At 36.4% G+C, this 26090-nt stretch overlaps 2 protein-coding genes across 5 annotated transcripts in view; one reads left to right on the top strand and one right to left on the bottom strand.

Moving 5' to 3' along the window:
- Positions 1-3676: 3676 nt before the first annotated feature.
- On the top strand, positions 3677-9795 carry coq5 (coenzyme Q5, methyltransferase). The gene is made up of 7 exons (XM_067407109.1): positions 3677-3889; positions 4192-4341; positions 5212-5433; positions 5517-5623; positions 5888-5976; positions 7865-7976; positions 8424-9795. Exons 1-7 carry the CDS (start codon positions 3688-3690, stop codon positions 8523-8525), a joined length of 984 nt encoding a protein of 327 aa, XP_067263210.1. The 5' UTR covers positions 3677-3687; the 3' UTR covers positions 8526-9795.
- A 222-nt stretch (positions 9796-10017) lies between these two features.
- Positions 10018-26090, bottom strand: part of znrf3 (zinc and ring finger 3) — a 129186-nt gene continuing 113113 nt past the window's right edge. For all 4 annotated transcript variants that reach the window (XM_067407106.1, XM_067407105.1, XM_067407107.1 and 1 more), the window contains 6 exons: positions 18311-18385; positions 15417-15548; positions 14443-14550; positions 14097-14264; positions 12584-12686; positions 10018-12497 (listed from right to left, as the gene is read on the bottom strand). In XM_067407106.1, coding sequence (XP_067263207.1) covers positions 10831-12497; positions 12584-12686; positions 14097-14264; positions 14443-14550; positions 15417-15548; positions 18311-18385 — 2253 coding nt within the window. In that variant the 3' untranslated portion in view covers positions 10018-10830. The remainder of the gene's footprint in view (positions 12498-12583; positions 12687-14096; positions 14265-14442; positions 14551-15416; positions 15549-18310; positions 18386-26090) is intronic.

Below are 26090 nucleotides of genomic sequence, written 5' to 3'. Positions count from 1 at the left end.
AAATTGTTCTACACGATCCCAGATGAGAAATAAAGATCTTATCTGGTGAAACCATCACTCATTTTCTGGAAAAAATTGAAAATTGTATAAGTTTTAGCCATAAATGCTCATCTTGAACTAGCTCTCTTCTTCTTCTCTATTTGAATTCCAGCAGTGTAAACACTGCTAAGTGTATTACTGCCCTCCACAGGTCAAAGTTTGAACTAATTTGTATATGCAATATGGTAGTTCAATAGTATATAACAATTAGTTCACACTTTGACCTGTGGAGGGCAGTAATACACTTAGCAGTGTCTACACTGCTGGAATTCAAATAGAGAAGAAGAAGAGAGCTAGTTCAAGATTAGCATTTATGGCTAAAACTTATATCATTTTCATTTTTTTTCCGAAAATGAGTGATGGTTTCACTAGATAAGACCCTTATTTCTCATCTGGGATCGTTTAGAACAATTTGAAGCTACAGTGAAACTAATTTTGACCTTCAACTGTTTGGTGCCCATTGAAGTCTACTATATGGAGAAAAATCCTGGAATGTTTTCATCAAAAACTTTAATTTCTTTTTTCAACTGAAGAAAGAAAGACATGGACATCTTGGATGACATGGGGTGAGTAAATTATCAGCAAAAGTTTATTTAAAAGTGGACTAATCCTTTAAGCAGGCCACCCACCCAATTCAAGTGCAAAGATCTAGTTTTTCCTCAATCTAAGTGTATTTGTCTGCACTCTGTTAATTATTGCAAACTTCATCATAACCTTAGCTCTGCAGTGCCTGAGGCTGCCCATGCATACTAAAGTGTCACCGGTCACAGAGCGAGAAAGAGAGACAAACCCAAAGTGACAGGTTAAATCCAACAAGGTCATATTCATCTGGAAAGGCTGGTGAATAATGCAGAATCCAGACATCCATTTAGATCGCAAAGCTGAACGCCATAGCACTTTTAGCAGTGGAAAAAAGTGTCATATCCTTCTGTGGTTTATCACAATGTCAGTGGGCCTTCCTTCTGACAAACCAACATAGGAATCCCTACAATTTTGGGAAAGGGTGCTTCCAGGGATAATAAAAAATATGTTGTTTTCATGGAATTGTAAATAAAATAGTGATAATTTTAATTTATACCATAAATTATTGTTATTTTGGATGTAAAATGGGATATAATCTATCTTTTGTATAAGTTACCTTTGTAGTTTTTATTTAATGTGTCCCGAGTGCAAAAATAAATATGCATGTTTCTTATGCCTGTCGTGTTTGCTTTGTACACCATGGGTTTGTCACTAATGCCCTTTTTATGAATGATGACATGCAATAATTTACACAGAGGTAAGAAGAGAGCAAGAGAGCGGAAATTTACAATGCAAATTAGATCATTCGGGAGACTCCAAAATTTGCTTGTAAAATGAACAAAGTTTCACGCACAACCACAGCGTTTTATTAAACAGATATGACAAATGGGAAATATGCAAACAAGCATGAATTTGAAAACTAGACAGACCTCCAAAACAACATCTGCTGAAGAGGAAAAAAGTGAAGGACGGAAGAAATTCGGCTCTGATGTTTTCTGCGTTGCTTAAATGCTTATCAGATAAAATGACTACCAGACGCAGAGTGGATGCACAAACAAAGCCTGTATTACAGGCCCCATGTGTAAGCCATTTCCCCTGTGTATGTATGTGTGTGTGAGGCCCGCCTGCCCACCTGCAGATGTTCATGGTATGTGAGGTGAACACAGTCACAGAGTATTACAATGCAACACAAAAATGAATGGCAAAATAAATACAGTTTATCAATGAGGTTTGTTACTGATCTGAATAAATGATGCACTCAGAGTTAATGCATCTCATAAAGTCATGGTGATTTGTTTGATTGGTCAATAAACGCAATCAGCCTTTACTCATTAAATAACCACATATAATAAAATCCACTCAAAAAGGCAAACAAGCAGTTCGACATTCATTTACATAATGCTGCTTACTTTAGTCAGAACAGAAGCACTGCCGTATTCAACAAGCATGACTATGAATCCTATAGTGCCCCCTACTGGTATTGGTTATTAAATACATATTATCATTTTTTTCTCCAGCATGACAATACAAAAGTAGTTGCATCGTTGTATTGAGTAAATACACTGAGTATTGAAGCTTTATTGAGGTAACTCAAACAACAGATGGTTAGATATCATGATATTTCAAGCAGTTTCAGTAGTGTTAGAAGAAAAAATATTGAAATACACACCTCAGTTACTCAATTACTCACCCTCATGTCGTTCCACACCCGTAAGACCTTCGTTCATATTTGGAACACAAATTAAGATATTTTAGTTGAAATCCGATGGCTCAGCGAGGCCTGCAGACAGGTACTTCCTCTCTCAAGATCCATAAAGGTACTAAAAACATATTTAAATCAGTTCATGTGCGTTCAGTGGTTCTATCTTAATATTATAAAGCAACAAGAATATTTTTGTGCGACAAAAAAAAAAAAAGACTTTTTAACAATATCTAGTGATGACCAAATTCAAAACACCGCTTCAGAGCGTTATGAATCTTTTGAGTCGAATCAGTGATTCGGATCGCGTATCAAACCACCAAACCGCTGAAATCACGTGACTTTGACGCTCCGATTCACTGATTCGATTCGTAAAGCAGTGTTATGAGCCATCACTAGATATTGTTAAAAAGTCGTTATTTAGTTTTTTTTGGCGCACAAAAAAATATTTTCATCGCTTTATAATATTAAAGTAGAACCACTGTACTCACATGAACTGTTTTAAATATGATTTTAGTACCTTTATGGATCTTGAGAGAGGAAGTACTGTACCATTTCTCTATATGCAGGCCTCGCTGAGCCATCAGATTTAATCAAATATATCTTAATTTGTGTTCTAAAGATGAACGAAGGTCTTAGGAGTGTGATGAGGGTGAGTAATTACATAATTTTCATTTTTGGGTGAACTAACCCTCTAACTTCATTTGCAAAGCATAAACGTTTCAGTTAGCTATGACACAATAAAAACAAAATAGTAAGTAAATGAAGGGAAATAATTAAAGAATATACATAATAATAAAAACAAAATACACATAATTAAATATAAATAATAATAACAAACAATTATTTATGGCTAATTAATCTTTCTAACGTTTTAGAAATAATTAAATTCATTTTTATAGATTTCCCCTTCATTTGTGTGACAAGATTAGACAACAACAGATGGCGTTCTCCTTTAAATTGACAAAATGACAATGACAATTTATCTACATTTTTGTATATCTACACAATATAGTGAACAATCCTTTTCCCACAAACAAGCTTCCACAGACACATACAAAATGGCTCAGACACACATGGGGTTTAAGAGGCCAATAAAGAATAAAATGTGCTTTAAAAGAGGGTAATAACAAAAGTTTATCAAGACATTATTAACTTGGGGTCCTTTTATGCAAATCAAGGCCAGCTGTCAAGCTCCATAAGTTTATTTTTTATTTTATTTTATTTTTTTGGTGGCTGTTACCATTTACTGAAAAAAAAAAATCCAGTGTAATATGATGCACGAAGTCTCTAATCTGGTGTGCAAAAGTTAGTGGAGTTTAAATATATCTACATTTTTGTAGTCCAACATAGATCCGCCGGAACTACAACTCGTCGCGTTACTGGTTTATGACGCAAGTGCTTTCGCAACTGAACTTGAGAGAAAGATGGCGGTCTCCATCAGGACACTTGCCCTTAGATTTTTCTCCAATTCTACGCGAAATATTCATCATGTTTCAGGGTGTCGAATCAAACAGTTATGTTGTCGTGCTGGGATCACAGGCTGTCGCAGATATAGCGATAGCACAGAGGGCAGAAGTACGCACTTTGGTTTCCAAACAGTCCCAGAGGGGGAGAAAGCAGAGAAAGGTAACTTAAGTGACATACGTTACATTAGTTTACATTAGAATTGTTTGACTACTCAAACGAGAATATAGGACAGTATTACATGATTAATTTATGTTTCTTGCTGGCTAAATTTCACATACATAATGTACTGGCTCTTTCTTTATTCAAAGTTTATCAAGACAAGTATAAGGAAACTATCCAAAGCTATGTTTTTATATTCATCCTTTGTGTCCTTATAAGGTGTAAAGTTATTACATTATTTCTTTTTTGTTACTCTGGCTACACGTTTTTATTTGCCGTTTTATTTATTTTTCATCTCTCAGTGTATAAGGTGTTTGAAAGTGTGGCCAAAAAGTATGATGTGATGAATGACGCCATGAGTTTGGGAATACACAGACTGTGGAAAGACACACTGCTGCACAACATGAACCCTCAGCCGGGGCTACGGCTACTAGACACGGCTGGTGGCACAGGTAAGTCACAATTATGACTTGTTCTTGATTTTATTTAGTTTCATTCATTTTACATCTATTTATCTAGAGCTTTATACAATACAGATTGTTTTAAAGCAGCTTCAGAGTAACAAACTAGAAAATAACAGCAGTAATGCTGCCAAGTTCATCAATTATGAAACAAATAGGCCTATAATTTCAGCTGTAAAGCAGCCCTAAAAGACAATTTAGTATCATTATTCAGCTCAATTAAGTTCAGTGTTAATTTAATGTACTAATTGCTGTCTAAAAAGTGTTGTATTACTAATTACTTTCTAAATCCCATATCAACCTCAACCAGTTGGAACAATACAAGGATATACTTGAAACTGCTTTTTTAATACAATCAAATAAATCATATGAATTGCATGAATAAGAACTGACCAAGGTATTTAAAGCGAGAAGGTTACATTAAAAATATACATTTTAACATTAGATGTTAAACCCACTATTGTTTTATATAGAATTGTTCTATAGTCTATACAGTATTTAAAGGGATGGTTCAACCAAAAATGATGTTCCAAACCTGTATGAATTTCTTTCTTCTGCTGAACACAAAGAAGATATGTATGTATAAGTATGACGGTAACCAAACAGTTGATGGACCTAATTGAAGTCGCCTGTCAAGAAACATAATGTAATGCAGTGGAATCTAAATATTTTCCAAAATAATATTTTACACATAATAATGATTTTTCACAAAATAAATTGTGTCCTCACCCATGAAAATATATAGCTGCCTTTTAAATTTTAGGATTGGGATGATCATATTTTGGGTCTGTGGCATCTAAAAGATTGAAAGCCCCAGATATGAATACCCCAGATTTTCAGATATGTGCTATTTTGCTGTAGGTGACATCTCTTTTCGCTTCCTGGAGTACACTCGCTCAATGTATGATCGTCAGCAGCGGCTAAGAGCGAAATCCCATCAGACACCATCGTGGCAGGACATCACCAATCATTATGTGTCCGACGATGCAGGGCCTCCACGGTCATGTGCTGTGGTGTGTGACATCAATAAAGAAATGCTCAAAGTTGGAAAACAAAGAGCGGAGAAAGCAGGAATCACTACAGGTACGGTCATCTTCAACTAGTGATCTTGCATTTTTTATAGTGAAAATAAGGTTGATTTAATTTCACACGTCACATGTTTGCAGGTCTGTCATGGGTCGTAGGCAATGCAGAAGAGCTTCCATTCGATGACGATCAGTTTGACATATACACTATTGCGTTCGGCATCAGAAATGTCACCCACATAGAGCAAGTAAATACTCTGCACTTCACATCAGTTTGATGAACAGGTTAAAACTAGCCACTGAAATAAATAACACTACTGAAAGTCATTTCTGTCCTAATCAAAACTTGTAAATGTAGCCCATATTGCCCTGCTAATTGATCTGTATGTCTCGCTATCTAATCTAAAACATTACTGCATTTTATGTTGTTTTCATTTATTCATTTCCATATTTGAAGAATTATGTGTTTGAAGTCTGTTGGGTAGTTATTGATGTGATGTCTCTGTTTGCAGGCTCTACAAGAGGCTTTTCGTGTCCTTAAGCCAGGTGGAAGGTTCATGTGTCTAGAATTCAGCAAAGTGACCAACCCTCTTCTCGCAAGGTCATTGAACCAGTGTTGTTTTAGTATCATTGAGATACTATTACAGTTGTTATTAATATTTTTAATTCATTTTTATATTTCCATTTTAATTGCATTTTTTTAGTTATGTAGTTATTGTGCGTTTGTCAGTTTTATTAGCTTTTGTTTATTTGTCTATATAGTTTTTATAAATTTGTTTTTCAGTTCAAGTTATTTTTGTACATCAAGTTAAACTGAATGAAAATGAGAAATGTTGCCTTGGCAGCTAGTTTTGGTAACACTTTACATTAAATTTTCATAAGAATGAACAATAATTCATCAACATTTATTATTTTAGTTAGTTAATTTCAACATTTACTAATACATTATTAAAATCAAATGGTGTATTTCTTAGCTCACAGTGCATTAACTAATGTTAACATGAACAAACAGTGAATGACTTTTTATTAACTAACATTAACATATTAATAAATACTGTAACAAATGTATTTCTCATTGTTAGTTCATGTTAGTTAGTGCATTAACTAATGTTAACAAATGAAACCTTAAAGGTGCTAAAGAGGATGTTTTGTTTTATACATTTTTGCAATATTACTTGAAACTGTCTACTAACTAATAAAAGACTATTTATAAGGTGCACTGAAAGTAGGCTAATAATATTAATATACATCATCTGTGCACGAGGTAGGGCCTTAAAAACATCAGCCAATCGCGTAAACGATTGGCCCTCTGGCTTGTCAATCACTGCCGTGACGTTCCTTGTGAGACGTGTGCGGCTGCACCCTCCAGTACCTTTCCACAGGCGCCACATGCAATGTTTTTGTCAGGAGACAGGAGTAACAAGTGCAGATTATGAGTTACCTGCGGTGAGTCTGACATAATGAATCCACTAACACGACACAGCGAATGCCGGTGGTAAACAAACACATGTTCCAATACTCGTGCATGAGTTTTGGGAGGCGTTCCCTTGAAATGATCTGTGAAGGAGGGGGGCTGTTCTTATGCATGCGCTCATTTCAAAAACTCAATAACGGTCTTTGGTTTCTCAACGAAAAGATCCTCTTTAGCACCTTTAAGGTGACGAAACATAGGGCAATGTTTTGAGCAAATGTTGCAGAGCAATGTTTCTTTGGCACTTTCCCATTGAGAATGGGCAACAAATTTCGATTTAAAGTATCCAGATAGAAATTTGTTACCCATTCTCAACAATGGGAAAGTGCCCAAGCAATATTACCTGGTAACATTGGCCAAAAAGTTGCCTGGTGTATCATCACCTTTATGTAAAATGTTACCAAAGTTTTTTATATTTTCAGTTATCGTTGGTTTTTATGGAGCCCCTAAAGGGACATGATGCTGGAAAAAAATATGAGAGAAATAAGTCAATGCTTATGAAAATACTTTGCGTTCCCCCGAGAAACTTCGATTGCAAACCCTTTGACTCCTTTGCAGGCAAACTCAAATCTTCTTTGGGGAAAGCAAAGGTTTTTGCAAGGGGATGCAAAGTGTCTTGGGGGAAGACAAAACTTTTTCTCATTTTTTCCATCACTATGTCCCTTAAGGCTAGGGCTCTGTATATATTTTGTAATGAAAATAAGTAATGAAAATGTTTTATTATTATTATTATTATTGTTGTAGTTTTAGTTAACTTTAATAACCCTGCATTGAACATTGTTACAGTCTATCTATACAGTCTATTCTATTTGTCTTTGAGGCACTATTCTTTGAAAATACTTTAGAATAATGTATTGTATATTGTGCTATACCAGTAATGTTTATTACAAATTTTGGTTATCATAATTATTTTTTTGTAATAACTTTTTTTTTTTTTTGTTTTAGAGATGGTATACACAGTGTGTAGTATGTGAATTACAGCATGAATTTTTATTTATTTATTAACTTATTTTTGCAGGCTGTACGATACATATAGTTTTCAGATGATCCCTGTGTTGGGTGAAGTGATCGCTGGAGACTGGAAATCATATCAGTATTTGGTGGAAAGCATCCGAAAGTTCCCAGATCAGGTAACAAAAACAAAATCTACAGTCCTGAGTGATACAGCTATTTTATAGGCATGAGAGACATGGCACAATAAGTGCCATAGCAATAATTTTCTTGTAGCTAAAACAGTCTTTGATGCAAAGTTTACATGTCTATCTTCATTTTGCCTAAATAAAACCATGTTGGGTCTTGGTTTCCTATAAGGGTGTTGTTTCTTCATTTTTGTCACTTTAAGATTTCATTGTTTTTCTTTATGTGAAAGCCACACTGAAACCTTGTCCATGCCTATATTGTTTGCAACTTTTAAATTACTTTTGTAGTGATTTTCCAATATGAAAATTACATTATATATATATAAAAAAAAAAAAATGAACTATGGTAATTTTGCTAAAGCAAAGAGTGAAATAAACCATTTTCAGTATTGTATGAAAATTAATTATGAGAAACCTCTAATACTATGTCTTCCACAGGAAACGTTCAAGGAAATGATTGAGGATGCTGGCTTCTTCTGTGTCCAGTATTTCAACCTGACCGGAGGAATCGTTGCCATTCATTCAGGATTCAAGCTCTGAGTGTCTACCACACATACACAATGAGTATCGCTTTCTCTCCAAATGAACTCTGACAAGAAAGAGTGCTGTTCTACAAACAAAGTGAGGACAGTAAAATCAGAACACTTGTGCAACAGGCACTGGGTCTTAGGAAACTCATGAAAAGTCCTTTGTTCTGTTGGTATATGGAAACACATTTCACCCTTTGAAGTGAAAATGGAAGAGATTAAAATGTTCTTTAAAGTGTTGTGGGTTTGAGTGATATGTTTATCCGAGATATTGAAAATGTTAAAGGCTGATGAAATGTGAGCACTGTTTTTATTTGTTCAAGCTGGACGATGTGTTTGGTTTTTGGTCACTGGGAAGCACATGCTGACCTAATAAAACAAAAAAAGATTAAATATGTTTTATTTTATCCAATTACAAAATGTAAGCTTAGTAATGAACACTCCCAACGAATTACTCATCATTATATGAATGATGTGCGAGTTCTAGCTCTGGTCTCAATCTGATCCACACACTTTATTAGTGAAATTGGTCCATAACATGAAAAATATCCCTGTGATGTGTTTGTGTGTGCTTGGTGAAAATGAAACAGTCAGTTGTTTTTACTTTAATAAAACCATATATTTTTTTAAGATCTTTGTACACTTTGTTACAAAACTGTACTAAAATTTTAAAATCAGTTTTTGGTCAGAGAATATTTAATCGTCTTGTGTGCAATTACCATGTATTTACAAAGTCTCTTATTAGTGATCTCAAAAAAAAAAAAAAAAAACAACCTCAGACACTCTGAACATAAGACATGGCTTAAAGATAAATATATTAGTCAATAAATATTCAGAGAACATATTTCCATTTATGAAATGTGCTGCTATACAGATACAGAAATATACACAGATCAAACTCTAACCTTTAACATTTGTAAAATGATAATGGAGAAAATAATTATATCTTTAAAAAAATTAAAAAATATTAATTTTTGTACACATTTTCTTTTATACAATCTTAAGTGCTACAAACAATACGAAATATTAAATAGTGACTCAAGTACCCAGAAAAAATGCTATATTTGCAGTACATATTTCTATGCAAGGCAAGAGTAGATTCTCATGTTACGGCACTGTTTTAGTCTATGTATAAATAAAGTTATTTTAAAATGACCGCCTGTGTAAGCTGTATGGGTACATTTCATAGAAACAGTATAAAATACTCTGTAAAAACAAAGGCATGATGATATGATGGTGTATGTGTAAAGCATGAGTGCAATGTGTAGTTATTAAAGGTGATTATGCGTTTTTTGATGCATATAAATATATATACCACTGCATTCCAATCTCTTTATAAACCATTATACTTTGGTGTCTTTCTGACAAACTGCTAGCTTAAAAAAAGGAAAAAGAAAAAAAAAAAGAGCAACTTATTAGGGGTCAAACACTAGACATCCTACACCTCTAAACCCTAGAGTAGTCAGGTTCTAATTCAACCAGTGGTGTTTTGACTGTACCCTGGAGACAAACTAAACTTTGGTGTGATATACATGTAGCTCAGTAGTCTCCACTGACAAGTATTTAAAAAAAAAAAAAAAAAAGGAAGCTTTTTTTTTTTTTAATGGTCTGTTCCTGTACTATAAAGATAAAGGCCCTGAGAGAGGAAGAGAAAGAGGGAGATGTACATATTCAAGTCCAATTTACACCTAGCTAAGTTGTCGGTGAGAAATGACCTCAGCACCTGATGTGCACTCCCTCCACATGAAGTTTTCCATTTTGGTTTTTATTTCTCTAAATGAAATAATTTAGTTTACTGAGATGTACGTACATGCTGTATGACTTCTTACTGCTCGCATGCAATTCTGAATGAAATATACGTGTAAAAAGAGCATTCAAATCACCTTAGCGCTAATAACGTGGAACTTAGACTAAATTTATCTAAATTGTCGTAAAAACGTAAAAGTTAGTCATATACATTTACAGACATTTTCCCTGGTCCTAGTCCAATCAAGAAAGCATTCATGTAATGATGCTCCGTATGACTCACATTTTTGAGTTTGTGTTGCATGAGGAAGTATGTGAAATTCAAATATAGCTGTTATTTAGCTTTTGCCTTCTTAGCTTCTATAACCATTGTGTTGATGTGACAGATTCTGAAGGCCACAGGAATGAACAAGATCAACACTGAAAAAAAAAAAAAAAAAAAAAAAAAGTACAATTGTAAATTCTTAAAACGCAAAATTTTTGATAAGTACACTCCAGAGTTTTGACAACAACTAATAAAAAGTTTAAAATTTATTGATTTTCAAGAGCCTGTGCTGTTTTAGGGTCTCCTATCAGAGCCCTGATCTATCATAAGATGCTTTGCTGCCCCCTTGTGTTTCAGACACGCCAGTACACTGTGAGGGAAACAGTGCTCTCGCCTCTTCGTCTTGAGGCTGCTGATAAATTTGACCTCTACATTGTCCTGAGGTGAAAAATAAGTCACAATTCTCCTCAGAAGTCCTCTCTTCCCTCTCTACAGTAAGTCTAGGAGGGAGCAAACATGTTTGTGGTTCTGGACCCAAGCCTAATTCACAGTCTGTATCCTCAGGAATTATGGGTATTCGCTGTGCTAGCTCACAGCAACCCTGTCCCATGCAGCCGTCACTGTCTGTCTGGGCGTACTGTACGTTAACTGAACAATCTTCAGTGTAATTACTAGCACTTCCCCGGTGTACAGTCATCTCTGTGTAAAAGCAGCATGGCAGTCCGTCATAGCTAACATGATCTGGCGACGGTAGCTGCTCGGTGCTAACGCTATAAAAGTTCTGTGGGGAAGCGACCGCTTGAGACTCTGCGGCCCACCTGCAGCGTCCTCGGTCTTCTCCTTCCTTACCTTTACGTTCTAAGTTTAATTTAGGTACCTCAAAACAGCAGTTGCAAGCTACCCCTTGCTCTCCACAAGGCTTCACAGAGCTGTGGCTCCTTTCTGCCACAGAGCCCTCTAGGGGCCCGGCTGAGGTAGTGCTAGTAAGTTCCCTGGTTTCCACTGAAGAGTGGCTACTACAGTTGGGCTCCAGGCTGCAGTTAGACAATTGGTCCCCAGAAATGTAACAAGCTCCAACTGGAGGTTGTAGGCAGTCCATCATCCCTGATACTGGGGCCGAAGTGTCATCAGCTGGAGGGGCGGCAGAAAACACTGTCCCAGCCTCCCCAGCCGATCCCCGACACGGACTCTTACTGCGGTACACGTAGGGATCATAGTCACTGCTTAGCGAACTCCGGAACGTCGAGCAGCTTCCATACACGCCCTGGTTGCTGACTTCCGTACAGTCCAACATTGAGTCACTTGAGGAGCAGTGGCATTGACCCGAACTGCTGCTGCTGTCACTTCCAGGACAGTCCGCAAGGTAACCACTACACACGGACCGGTGCCCGTGGTAACAACTAAGTCCTGAGGTGCTTCCGGAGTCACCCAGACGGGAAGAGGAAGCCGGTGCCATGTGCACCACAGTAGGATACAAAAGTCCTGGCTGGAAGGGTCGACTGTGACCTTTGTGGAGTCCATTACCAGGCTGGCCTTCAGGTTGTGGAAAGGTCAAGCCCTGAAAATAGTAGTGCTGGTACATGGTCTCGTACTGGGAAAAGCAGGCAGCACGAGAAAAGTTGCGTCCATGGAATTTGGGTCGTTTGAATGTATGGGTTTGTGGGTAAGCAGGGCCACGATGCTCCAGGCCGCAATGGTGCGGGTTTAGCGTGTGGTCCAAATGGAGGGCAGGGTATCCCCGTATAAAGGAAGATTGTGAAGGATAGAGGCCCTGCTCAGGGTGCTGGTCCACTGTTAAAACAGTGATGGGGTTGCCATGGGGGTCCATGCTGGTCCTTGTAGGGTAGGCAGTCACCTGCCCAGCTCTGTGCACCCTTCCTGGATAATGAACAGGGAGGACGACTCTCTGCTGGCGGCTGTGGACTGGGTTTCCTGGATCAAGGCAAACAGCTCCTGGGTTTCCCTTTTTTTGTTCTGGTAGAAAATACAAATACACAGTTCAAAATATCTATTATTTATTTAGACATATTTGTCAGTTTGAGTCAGTTTCTGATGCTCACCAATAATGTTATGCCTGCAGTGTGGACAAGTGTGGTGCTGAAGTAGCCAAGGGTCCACACATTTCTTGTGAAATCGGTGTGCACAAGGGATCACCCTCAACTCCTGCAAGTGTGAAGAAGATTTGTGAGGTCAATAGGTCTTGTCTTAACATTGTTGTGGGCCTTCCAGTTATTGCAGTGACATTTTGAAGCTTCCTGGAATGCAATATTTACAAAACCAAAAAAAAAGGGGAACCATTTTATGCTTTTACCAAGTCACATAGCTGTTTTCAAGTAACCCATGCTTTAGATCAGGGGTGTCCAATCCTGCTTCTGGATGGTCCTGGAGAATTTAGCTCCAACCAACACCAACACACCAGCCATGAAGGTTTCAGTAATCTGGAAGACCTTGATTAGCTGGTTCAGGTGTGTTTAATTAGGGTTGGAACTAAACTTTACAGCAGGGATGTCCAAACTCGGTCCAGAGTTTAGATCCAATTTAACTCAATAAACCTGCCTGGAAGTTTCTATTATGTCTAGTAAGACATTGATTAGTTCAGGTGTGTTTAATTGGGATTGGAGTTACACCTTGCAGGACAGCGGCCCGCCAGGAGCAGGATTGGACACCCTTCTTTACAGGAAGGTGGCCCTCCAAAAGCAGGATTTGACACCCCTGCTTTAGATGCTAAACCACCACATTGTGCAATGTGAACTGTAGATGGCGCCACCGTTACACAGCTTGTCAGTGCTCAAGATGCTAAAAACTCTCATACTAGTGCTCACGGGACTTTACAATTGCAGTCAGCTACTGACTTATGATTCTCAGCCTAAAACCTAAAGCTACTTCCAATGCTTCAAACTCAGCTAAAGTTTCTTAAAATCAAAACATTCTCAACCCATTTCTAAGAGATGAACTCATGTGCTTTCATATAGAAAGCCCAACTTCACAGATCTCACCCACAGAAGTCATTCTCTGTCCCCAAGCATGACTCATCCCCACCCTCCCTCTGCCTTTCCACCCTGCTTTTGTTGCCTTTCTTAATCATCACAGACAAACCCTTTGATGCCATTGAGCCTTTTATATCGACACTTCCTCTGTGCATCTCAGACGCCTTGATTTCTTTGTTGTGTACTTTTTTTTTTACCATGACACATAACCGCAGAGGCGAATAAAAAAATGTCACCAGTGTTAGTCTTCATATACTTTCAGACAAAAGCAGCACAGGGAGGCCAAAACAAGGATGTTTAAGACAACAATATCAAGAACCTCAGAAAGGTCCATTACTGAATAAACCAAATCAACCAAAATAAATAAACTAGAGAGCATGACTAATTTTCCAGGGTCATGCAATAGTGGTTTGGCATATTCCTTTAATCTGTTAGCCTATAATTTGGTTTTGGAATAGATATTAAAGGACCAACAAAGTGAGTAAATTTGGCCAGTGTGCAACACCTTTTTATTTTTTATTTTTTTATTTTTTTTTCCTTTTTCTTTTCCTTCTATAAGTTTTTAAACATTTCTGAGAATAATTACCTCGCCATCGATGTATTTCTCAAGGCATATGGCACAGTCTGATGTGGAACTACTGCTCACTGAGTCTGATGCTCCACAGCTGGCCTCACGTTGACCCTTGACCTTAGCCTTGAACTTGCGTGTTTCCATCTTCTCCAGGGCCTGAATGGCCATCCGGTTCATGGAACTCTGACAGGTGGGGAAACAATTATGTACAGAAGGCATGTCAGGAATAGCATGAAACAAACGTCTTTAAATTGTACACTGACATGAAACAAGACAAATTGCATGAGGTCAACTTTTAGACCTCAAATTGAATTGTTACCGTGTAATTGAACCTGTATCAAACTGCATTGTAGAGCCTCACCTGGCTGCGTCTTTGCTTGAGCTTTATCTTGATGAGGAGGATGAGGCAAACCAGAGACACCACAACGAAGAACGCCAGGAAGATTCCCATATCAAAATACTCTGTGGGCTGTAGTAGACAACAACAGGAAAATGTCAGAACATTTTGAAGATAAGGTGTCAGCGAGAAAGCTTACACACAATTAAATTACAACAGTTACACGCCATAGTAAAATACAGCTTTCTTTGTGAGAAGCTCAGATGTGATAACAAAACAGCCAAGCACAACATGCCATTGAAGGCATACTTTAAAGGAGATTTAGAAGACTTAAAGGGATAGTTCATTCAAAAAAATCCCATGATTTACTCACCCTCGAGCTTACCTAGGTGTATATGACTTTCTTCTGTCAGACAAACAGATTCTGAGTTATATTAAAAATATCCTGGCTCTTCCAAGCTTTATAATGGTAGTGAATGGAGCTCAAGATTTTGAAGTCCAAAAAAGGGCATCCATTCATCATAAAAGTAATCCACACGGCTCCAGGGGGTTAATAAAGGCCTTCTGAAGCAAACCAATGGGTTTTTGTAAGAAAAATATCCATATTTAAAACTTTATAAACTATAATAACTGGCTTCCACCATACTCAAGTCTAGTTCTGGCGGAAGAGTGACCTCTGACAAGACGCATGATGTATTGATGAACGCGAAAGTGCAGAGGACAGAGCAAAAAATATTTTTCTTACAACTCCGATTGTGTTATTTTAAAAGAAGATAGTCATATACACCTAGGATAGCTTGAGGGTGAGTAAATCATTGGATAATTTTCATTTTTGGGTAAACTTTTTACATAGTTTTATATTATGCAAAACATGTAATGCTAATCAAATACTGCTTAAAAATTGTATTGTATAAATAAGAAAAAAAAAATCAACTTTGTGACCCATAAAGTTCACTAATGTATGTTTTATTGCATGCAATATAAGTGTGAACTCTCACCCTTGGTGGTCGATGTTGGATTCTGGCTCGTGCAACTTTTTGCTTATTGACTATGTTCATCAGTTTAACCGCATCTGCTCCTTTGACATAGACCACCGGCCTCTTTAAGGGGTCTTCTGAAACCTGGTTCAGCTAGGGAAAATAATGAGAGAAAAGACAGTATGAACTTGAGAGAAAGATTTCAAGCTCTCATGCCAGACCACTTAATTAAATGATACAGTTATTTAGAGTAAAAACTCTGAAAAGCAGCAACAGCACCAAAACCCATTACACTGCTATGGCTTTACATCTAAAGATGCACTTAAAAAATACATGTAATTATTTTAATGAATAACGTTTCCAATCATTATTCAATCTGCCCAATCAACATGAACTCGGTTGCTGGGGAAAAGCTCTCCCCGACAACATACACCCATGTGAAAAAGCAACCTATAGAGTCCAGACATGGAAACTGTGGTTGGCCTTTTTTCTCTATAGAAGGGGAAAGTAGCAGTAAACCAATTGCATGTTGCAAATGTGGATGCTCAATTTAGCCTTGTAGCTCCCTCAGACTACAGCTCCAGTCTGTAATTTGAAAAACCTGAGGGAAATACCAGGGATATTCAAGCCTCTATTTCTCCCTCTGTCGTCATGTCTCTCATGTGAAATATGGGAAGTTGAAAGATAGTCATTTAAGCGTTCTTTCCCCCCTCTTATTTTTCAGGTCTGTTGGGTTTTCATTCAAGAAAAGAGGCACAGACTCAGGGAAAACCTCCCGCTTTCTCTGTTTACACATTACAATACGATAGAAATACAGGCTCTAACAGCCCACATACATTGTAGAGACGTCTTTACGGTTTGTGCATTTTTATCTTGACAATTTACAGCATTCACTCGTCTGCAATACATGGAATAGAATAATGTTTCACAGACGTAATGACATTTATTAAACGTTTGTACACAAATATAACAAAAGAAAAACTTGTCGCCATGATCCTAAGGTTTTTCTGTGGTAGCTGTTAGCTATATGTGCGGTTTCTAGGCTGTTGGTTACTGGCCCAACCTCAAGTCTCTGAAAAAAAATCTAATATAAGTCTATGGGATTTTCAACACATTTAGTCATCTACCAGGCAAAAATCAGATCAGTTAAATTAATAGCATACATTTTTCATTTGAGGTATCACAGATGTCTTTGGCAATGAACATACTGTATGCTTACTGGGGGAGAAAAGAAAGAGACAGAGAGAGAAAAAAATGAATAAGGACAGAACTAGGTTAGGATCTGGGGTAGGGAACTAGGATCTAGCAGGTGATGATGAAAGCTTTGCCCCGTGATTAAAACTCTCCTCGTCCTCCCCAAAGCCTTGAGGCTTTAAACTGTAATCTGTGCAACCGAGGAAGCCGAATGAGTCTGGACAGAGGTGCTGGCACTGGAATGTACTGCGCCGACTCTTTTCATGTGGTCTACACAGAAGCTCTTTTATCTCGTCTGTACACCGTTTACAACTGAACGAGGGAGAGGGGGAAAAAGCAAGTCTGGGCCTGGTTTGGAAGAGAAAAATACCACAGTGAAAGAGAGGGGAGTGGAAAAAAAGACCCTTGCTCTCTCAAAAGCAGAGACAAAGAAAAGGACTTCCGCAGATCAGCCTTTTCCACAGACAGTGGTGAGAATAGGTGCTGCACCACGGTAGTGATTCCATTAAGTAAATGGAAATAAAGTGGTAGTGGACAACACACTGCTTTTCAATTACCACTGAATATCTTTAACTACATTTGCCTTTCTTAAAGAAAATACCAATACATCCTATCCATCCTAAATGGTATGTGGTACTAGAATTAGTCCGCAGTGTGCCCAAATTATATACTTTTTTCAGAATCTACTTTTTTTATTTGTATTTTTATTTAAAATTTCCACAATTTAGCTATAATTTATTTGGAATTTATATGGAAACAGTACATTGCAAGTACATACTGTATGCTAGCAAGATGCAAAATGTATATGATGTGGTATGACACAGGCCCAAATACTGATGTACCATCTTAATAGCCCACTGTACTTTCAAAAGTATTACATTTTCCACCATCAACATCAAAAGTACATATAATACAGTACAAAAGTTTGGGGTCTGTAAGTATTTTTTATACAAATACACAGTAATAACAGTAACAATTCGATTAACAAACCACATTTCAAACCTAGGAGTTCTTTGAACACTAATGAGAGTTTTGAAATTCAAAATGTGAGATTTTAAACCTTCAATCTTTAAATTTATTAAAAAAAAAATATATATATATATATATATTATACACGGGAAAGATTTTCCTTTCAGATTTCCTTTTTTCCATACAGACGACAACGTTGTCAAAAAGATTCCCGTTCACACGGATCCGCAAAAACAACTAACAGGCCAGGCCAGGCCAGTAGTTGGCAATGTGGCAATGTCACTTTGTAAAGAAACACTATGCACCTATAGACCAAACATGTAATATACAAGTGCATGACGTCACTGTTTTCACAAATTCGCATTTTTGTAGTTTAATTGGAGACGAAAACGGTATTGGTATTGTTTTCAAAAGCCTGCACTCTGAATCCTGTTTTCAAAAGATTGCGTTTTCTGGACCCCAAAATGGCATTGTCGTGTACATGAACGGGCAAAACAAATAAAAGGTTTTCAGTTTTTAAGGCTGAAATTATCTACAAAAGCTTGGCATAATTAACTATGTTTAGTCACATTCCACATCCATTTATAATAACACAACCAATTAACATTTATGTTTTCATACATTATGCATGTAATGCACAGGTGTTACTCTTGAAAATGCTAATATCAAAACTGGATGTTTTGCTGATAAAGATCAAATTAGGTTGAAGTTGTAATGACATTCAGCACATCATTGATGTTAGAGACACTCACCTGGTCGATGGCATCTGGATTTTCAGAGACGTCAAAGATGACAGCTGTAGCACCTCTCTGAACGGCTCTCTTCGCCTGTGAGGACGGTGACAAAGGAAAAAAAAAAGTTATTCTTCTACACTTGAAAGGCCGAAATCTCATCTAAAAGTGGCAATGCAGTGCTGAAAGGAAACAGTGGAAAAAAGAATAAAACACTGAATCTCTGCAAATTACCAGTGTTATTTTGGTATTATATATATTCTAGTACTATAATACTAGCATACTAGTACTTGTATTATTATATACTAGTATTTATTAATATTTGATATTAGCTTTTATTTTTATATGTTCCGTTTTTATTTTCATTTTAGTTTAAGTTTCGGTAATTTTATAATGTGCTTTTGTAATTTTATTCATTCGTTTTTTTATATTTCTATTTTATTTTTAATTCAGTTTTAGAAGTAAATTTAGTACTTTAAAGTTTTTTTAAGTTTTTCAACTAATATTTAGATTTTATTTAAATTACTGATTACTTTTAATAGTTTGTTTTCATTTTAGTTAACTGTAACAACACTGGTAATTACTGCATTTATAGGAAAAGACAACAATTCAAAATACAAGAAACCGTAAGACCACAAACCCCAAATGCTTAAATTAGGAACAACAGTACGCTCCACATCAAAGTTTCTTAATTTAAAAGATTTGGATTCATTTAAAAGCAGCCCATTTTAAAAAACACACTGCAGTAATGTGACTCTTTTCTCAAGGCTTAAGTAAATATTTCCACACCATGTTAAACATTCAACCTGTTTCTCTCCCAACCAATAGAGGTCGCTCTTACACTTCAGCTAGATGGCACACATGAGTCAGTATGCAGAAGTACTCTGTGATGATTACAGTGGCTTTCTGTACATAACTGCAGTTCAAAGCTTTGATCAATGCGTTTAATTGTGCCATCATTGTTTTCATTTGTTCACCAATTTATTGCCATCTTGATGTTCATTGTTTTATTATTTTAATAGACGATCAACATCACATAGCCAGAATCACATTTTGTTTACACACTGATGGCTGGGTATGTTCCAACTCCTCTCATGCGAAAGAAAAAAGAACAGGCTGAAACAAAAAAGGAAAATAAAGAGATCAAAGTGACAATGCGCAGCTCTATAACTCTGTTATCAGAGTAGCAAAGGGATGGCACCCTTCCAAGCCCAAGGCATTCTGGGTACTATGAGAGAAAGCATGGCCTCTCCACACACTGCCTGTGTGCTTATGCATGTGTCTTATGTATGTGTGTGTGGTAGAGACATCGCCAGTGACTGTTAAACAATACATGTATCCGCAGTTCACCATTCATTTATGTCGAAGTGATTTCTCTCGAAAGCTCACGTAAAAGATCTGAACGAGAAAGATGGTTTAGGTTGGGATTTCGTAGCTATAAAAGCAAAAAATTACAGAGTGTATGATCATCTGAGAGTATTTCTCAACTTTTTTTGGGGGGTCCACCACTGCACCATCAGTAATTAAAATACATTAACACCAAACCATACATATTTCTTATAACTATACAGACAGACAGACAGACTTTCTGTTTTAGAGGTTTAAAGAAGCAAAATCTAACTAAACCCTAGCTGAAAGTTGACATATTAACCATGTAATTTTATATTTTGATGTCTACCACACAACGATGAGTCTAGTGATGTGGTAAGCTGATCTTGCTAAATAGTAACTTGCAAGTCCAAATAAAATAAAACATTGGAACATTGTTAAAAATGTTGACGGCAACATTCATTATCAAATCTCAAATGTTTTTTCAACACGAGCCGCACTCAATCCCACAGGAAAATGACAGTGAAACCAATTCCCATTCTGACTTCTGTTAAAGCTTGAGCAAGAAAGTGCAAGAGAACAAAAACAACCCAGAGAAAACTCATGGGACTGCAGGCGTATAGTACGGAGGGGTTGGGTGAGAGGTTATGCAGCAATATTACCACACTCAAATTCAAAATGAAAGGACAAAGGAAACATTTTGCACATTGACTGAACCCATTTTCCACCTTGTTCTGGCATCAAAAAACTAAACTAAACTAAAATAAATAATAATAAAAAAATAAAAATAAAAAATAAAAATAAAAATAAATAAAAAGGCATTGTAAGAGATAAGCCACAAAATATTCTTATTTCATTTTTGGCAAAAATTTATTATGCCCAAAGACATACTTTACGGTCTTTGATGAGATATTTTTTTCATTTAAAAGTGAATATACTCAGTAAACATCGGAATGAGGACGACGTGAGAGAATCCAATGGAATCCATTGGACGCTGAATGAGGGAACACCTCGAGAGATGAAAGCGAAGTGGAAGTTAATGACTGTTTATGTCTTGTCAACGTTTAGATTCATACTACCGTTTCGCTGATTGACTGATCCAAAGGAATGCGGAAACAGACTGAACTCTCTCGCTCTACCTTGTTTGCTTCACATCAATGTGCTTCGAACGGTTCAGCTGTGTTTCGGCTCTTTTGAAGATGGCAATTTCAGTTAATTATTAATAGCGCTTGATAAAAGAGTTTTAGGAGTAAAATGAGGGGTTGGAAAGAGGGGTAGCTGACTGAAAGAACAAGAGAGAAAGAGAGCAACAGAGTAAGAGTGTGCACGTGTAGAACAGGCCAGAAGAAAGAGACAGAATCTACTTTGAGCAAGCGATGTGACAACTTGCCTTACGACAGCAAAAAAAAAAAAGCTTCTTAAGACAAACCAAAGACCACCACGCAACCTGCACACAATGGCCACCAGCAGTGTTGAGGAATCTACCTTGAAACTGCAGCTACTCTTTTGAATAAGTAGTTAGCTACACTATAAGCTATTTACAAAAAGTAGCTAACTACATTCAAGCTAATTAATCTTTTTAAATATAAAACTATCTGAAAATATCATTTATAATTTGATAACCAGAGTCATATAGTATTTTTCTCGTGCATTGAAAAGTGTTTTGAACAAAAGACTAAGTTCCCTCAACATTTGACCAATGTATTTCCATGACTGTTTTGGTCATTATAAACATTTTTTTATTTTTTTTTCCAGACTATTGAACAGATACATTTACATTTAAATGCAACTAATTTGTTATAATTAAGAATACTTAAAATACTGCACAAGGATTTGTGTACACTGCATAGAGACTGAAATATGTGAATCCTTTTAATGGAACCATCCAAACAAACAATTCATTAGAATTAACTGACCAGACATTATGACTGGATTTCACGATTCCATCCACATAAGAAGTTAATATTACTGTACCAAAAATAAATGATAATGGATGCAAAATATATAGTTGAAATTGCAATGAACTTACAGTATGATTGCTAGAAAGCACTACATATTGTACAAAAGTGACTGTGATCTCCAGGTGGGATACAATCAAAACTTGAAGCAATCATCTCTCCAATTTTTCTGCAATTTATCCTCTTGATTTCGACTCCTCACCCCTTTTTATATTTCAGCAATCCTACACACTCACTCACTCACTCTGCATTGCTATAATTAAAGTAATTAAGTCCTCAGAAAGCAAAGCTTTGCCGTTACACTGTAATTTCAGGTTGCCTTCTGGCCATTGGGATTCCTCAAAGATAAAGGCAAACTTTCCTCTTTTAGAGTTTACTAACATGTGGTACAATTTTTTAATTTTTTTTTTTTTTATCACCCTTCATCTTCTCTGAAAGTGCCAAGACGTTACTTAGGCAAGTCCTAGATTCTTCAAGGGAAAAAAATGGAAATAGCAAAAAAAAAAAAAAAAAAAAAAAAAAAAAAAAAGGGAAAATAAAATAAGCATCCAAGTCAGCAAAGTACAAAAGTTTGCCTACTTGGTTTCTCACAGTCTCTTCACTCTTTTGCCAGGGCTACACTTAACACGAAAATCCAAACAACTCACTTAGCTTAAGTTTACACTGAGGTCCTTACAAGAACCACAGCACTTAACGCTAAATAGACAGGCTAGAAGCTTGCTCTTTTGCTTTCATTTTAGGTTATATATCTGCTGTTGACTTGCGTCAAAGAGAAAAATAAGAATTTTACATACAATTTACCTACAAATGTTAGGAAAACTAAATAAAAACACCCACAAAGGTGACTTTATCGACTACCCGAGGTTACTTTCCTTACAAACGAAACTACTAGGGTACCAAGTTGCAGTACTGTACACGCTTAAAAATAAAGGTTCCTAAAGGAGGTTTTACACAGCGATGCCATAGAAGAACCATTTTTGGGTACCCAAAGAACCTTTCAGTGAACAGTTCTTAAAAGAACCATTTTTTTTTCTTAATGTGAAAAACATTTGAATAATCTAAAGAACCTTTTTCCACTTTTTTTGTGGAATGGTTCCATGGAAGTTTAAAGTTCTTTATGTAACTATAGATGTTTAAAAATATAACAGTAAGCATACAAAATTACATTTTAATATCACTGAGGTAAAGTACAACTTCAGAAATTATATACAATACATATGGTTAAGGAGCAAAATTACTCAAATATTTTACACCACTGCAAAAACTTATTACTGTGGTAATAATGTGTTAATGATATCTGATTGATCACTATATTGTTCTATAATATGTTACTCCAAAGTACTGTAGAGAATACCTTGGAATTATCATTATACATGTCAAAAAAGGTACTTTTCTGTTAATAACTGATGTACAATTTACTTGTATGTTTCAGTAAGAAGTTTAACACATTCTCCATACCGCACCAAAACGTAGCCTACTTCTTAGAAGCTGTGTAATTGTGCCACACAAAACTTGCTGGAACCCTTAACTAGAACACACTTACACTTATGGGTTAATATTTGTCTTATGGACAAAAGAGTCCATTAAGCAACAATGGCTGAATTTTACAGCAACCATGAGTACAGAGTGTTACAATTTAAAACTATTTTTATGGGTGAAAACTGTTTATGAAGCTTGTAAAAGTCATGTAGTAACACAAATCACAGCACAAACCTAGTGCTAAATTAAACTTCCTTTCTCTCAGCAACTCTGCCTGGAAGTACATATAAAATCATTCAAAACAAACAAGACATTTAGACTGGAAAACAGCTTTGTTTTAATAATACATTTTATTTAATAATTATTTACATTTTCTCCATTCATTTACACTAATAGTTTATTAAATTTATAAACATGCACTACTATTCAAGTCTTTTATACTCTAAAGGCTGCATTTATTTTATCAAACGTATAGTAAAAACAGTAATATTGTGAAACGGTATTACAGTTTAAAATGATTATTTGCTATTTTTATTTATTATAATATGTAATTTATTCCTGATGCAAAGCTGAATTTTCTCCAGGCTTCAGTGTCACATGATTCTTCAGAAATCATTCTAATATTCTAATCTTGTGTTCAAGAAACATTTCTAATTATTATCAATGTTGAAATGCTGCTTCATTTTAGAATATAAAATTGGAGTTTCCATCCAGTGATTTTTTTTTATCTGATATCCCAAAATGCGCATAAAAATAGGTCATAGCAAATGAACAATATCCAATATGCAACTGTACTAAGTGTCAGCATGCACATCTTAAAAGGTAAATCAGCGAATAAGAATTTTTCTATAAGAAATATAATGTATGCACACCCAACAATTCTATATTCACAAGCATCCTTTATTATCCAAGAAAAAGTCTAATTCCCTGACTTCTCTGTCACTTATTAAACTGCTCACATCACTTTGAGTTCATGCAGGAGCAGTAAACTAGCTTTGACGTGACTGAACTACTGCAAACAGATGGACACCTCTGAGACCAAAGTCACTAAAGTTTGAACTAAAGCTTGCCTTTACTTTAAATTGACATTTATTTTAGAGCATTCTCTCTAAAGATGAGAGGTAAATGGGTCTTAATAACATGTCATCACATAGTCAATGGTTATTTACTGAAAAACAGGTCTTGATTTTGGCCCAGTCCGTGGATGCAGCGACCTAACTGAGATGCCAGTCTCATTGGAGGCCCCTGTTAAGTAGTGCAGAACTAATATAGGATAATTTGAGGGAAGGCACCAGAAGACCCTGGACTACAGGTCAGCTTCTTGTTCAGACCTGTTCTGAGTTCAGTTTCATGCTGTAAGCAATAACAGTTTAAAGGACTGAAAAGATAAGGCTAGGTTCAGGTAAGTGGTATAGATTGGGCTAAATAACTTCAAAATAACCTTATAATGACAAAGTTTTATGAAGCTCTTTCACAGAGGGAACATTCACCTGTTAATTAGCCAACTTTAGGGGTGTGCTGCTTATAAAATGCACATGCTAGTTCGGGTGAATAAAGCTGCCATTCATTTAGTTTACATGCTAGTTTGACTCACTGGATTACATCGGTTCAAAAATAAATCCAAATTTCTTTTCATTCTGTGCAACGCATTGATTTCTTCAAAATCGCCATACCACCAAACTTTTTATATCCAGTCAGCCTTTCAATTTCTCTCTTCTAACAAAATCTCTCATCACTCCCAGCTCCTGTTGCATAACCAGAAAACACACTTGCACTTGATGTGCGTGTGTGTGTGTGTGTGTGTGTGTGTGTGTGCGCGAGGGGCACCTAGCAAAGGGACTGACTCTGTCACGAGGCAAATACAAGGCTCTGTAACTGCATCCAAAGAATAACTCACAGAACAGAAAGACTGGTGTTTCATGTTTCCTGCAACTCACAAATGGATATAACATTTACATTGTATAGTATATTTCTAAACAGGGCTTGATATTAAAGGATTAGTCCACTTTCAAATGAAAATTACCCCAAGCTTTACTCACCCTCAAGCCATCTTTAATTGTATATGACTTTCTTCTTCTGATGAACACAATCGGAGATATATTAATAAATATCCTGACGCATCAGAGCTTTACAATGGCAGTGGGATCAATGAGTATGAGCTGAAGAAAGTGCCTCCATCCACGTCCATCCATTATAAACATACTCCACCCGGCTCCGGGGGGTTAATCAAGGCCTTCTAAAGTGAAGCGATGCGTTTGTGTACGAAGTTATGCAGAAAGTATAAACTGGCGTCACGTCAGTTAAGCTTTTTCCGTAAGCTGAATAGGGAAGCTTTTTGAACTGCAAGAGTTTTACATTTACTTCATACATTGAATACTGAAGGCAGTCTGGCGGAAGCTAAATATTTTACTTGTTAAATATGGATTTTTTTTTTTTTTACACAAACACATTGCTTCACTTCAGAAGGCCTTTATTAACCCCCCAGAGCTGTGTGGTGTAAGTTTATGATGGATGGATGTGGATAGATGCACTTTCTTAAGCTCATACTCATGAAGCCGGTCCACTGCCATTATAAAGCTCGGATGTGTCAGGATATTTATTAATATATCTCTGATTGTGTTCATCAGAAAGAAGAAAGTCATATACACCTAGGATGGCTTGAGGGAGAGTAAAGCTTGGGGAAATTTTAATTTGAAAGTGAACTAATCCTTTAACTTTTTTTTCTCACCAGCCACTTTGGCTAGTTGTTTTCAAAGTTACTAGCCACTTTGGATGGATGGATGGATGGATGGATGGACTACTTTGCCTTCACATTCAAGTAACAGACAGACTTATCAGTCTATACTAGTTCTTTGAATTGGTTTTAAACCCTATTTTCCAGTCTCTAAAACTCCATATTTCAATAGATTATTAGTTCTTGTGGATGTGGATTTCTTCCCATTCAAGAGCTCCATGTGGATGTATTAAATCAAATGGTGTTGATTTGGAAAAACAAAATGTTCCTCTCCAGTTGATACCCACTAGATCTATCAGCG

This window comes from Chanodichthys erythropterus, chromosome 13, assembly GCF_024489055.1.
Source record: "Chanodichthys erythropterus isolate Z2021 chromosome 13, ASM2448905v1, whole genome shotgun sequence".
NCBI classification, from domain to species: Eukaryota; Metazoa; Chordata; class Actinopteri; order Cypriniformes; family Xenocyprididae; genus Chanodichthys; species Chanodichthys erythropterus.
The sequence above is the reverse complement of the archived record's forward strand: the minus strand, read 5'-3'. Positions and strand labels throughout refer to the sequence as shown.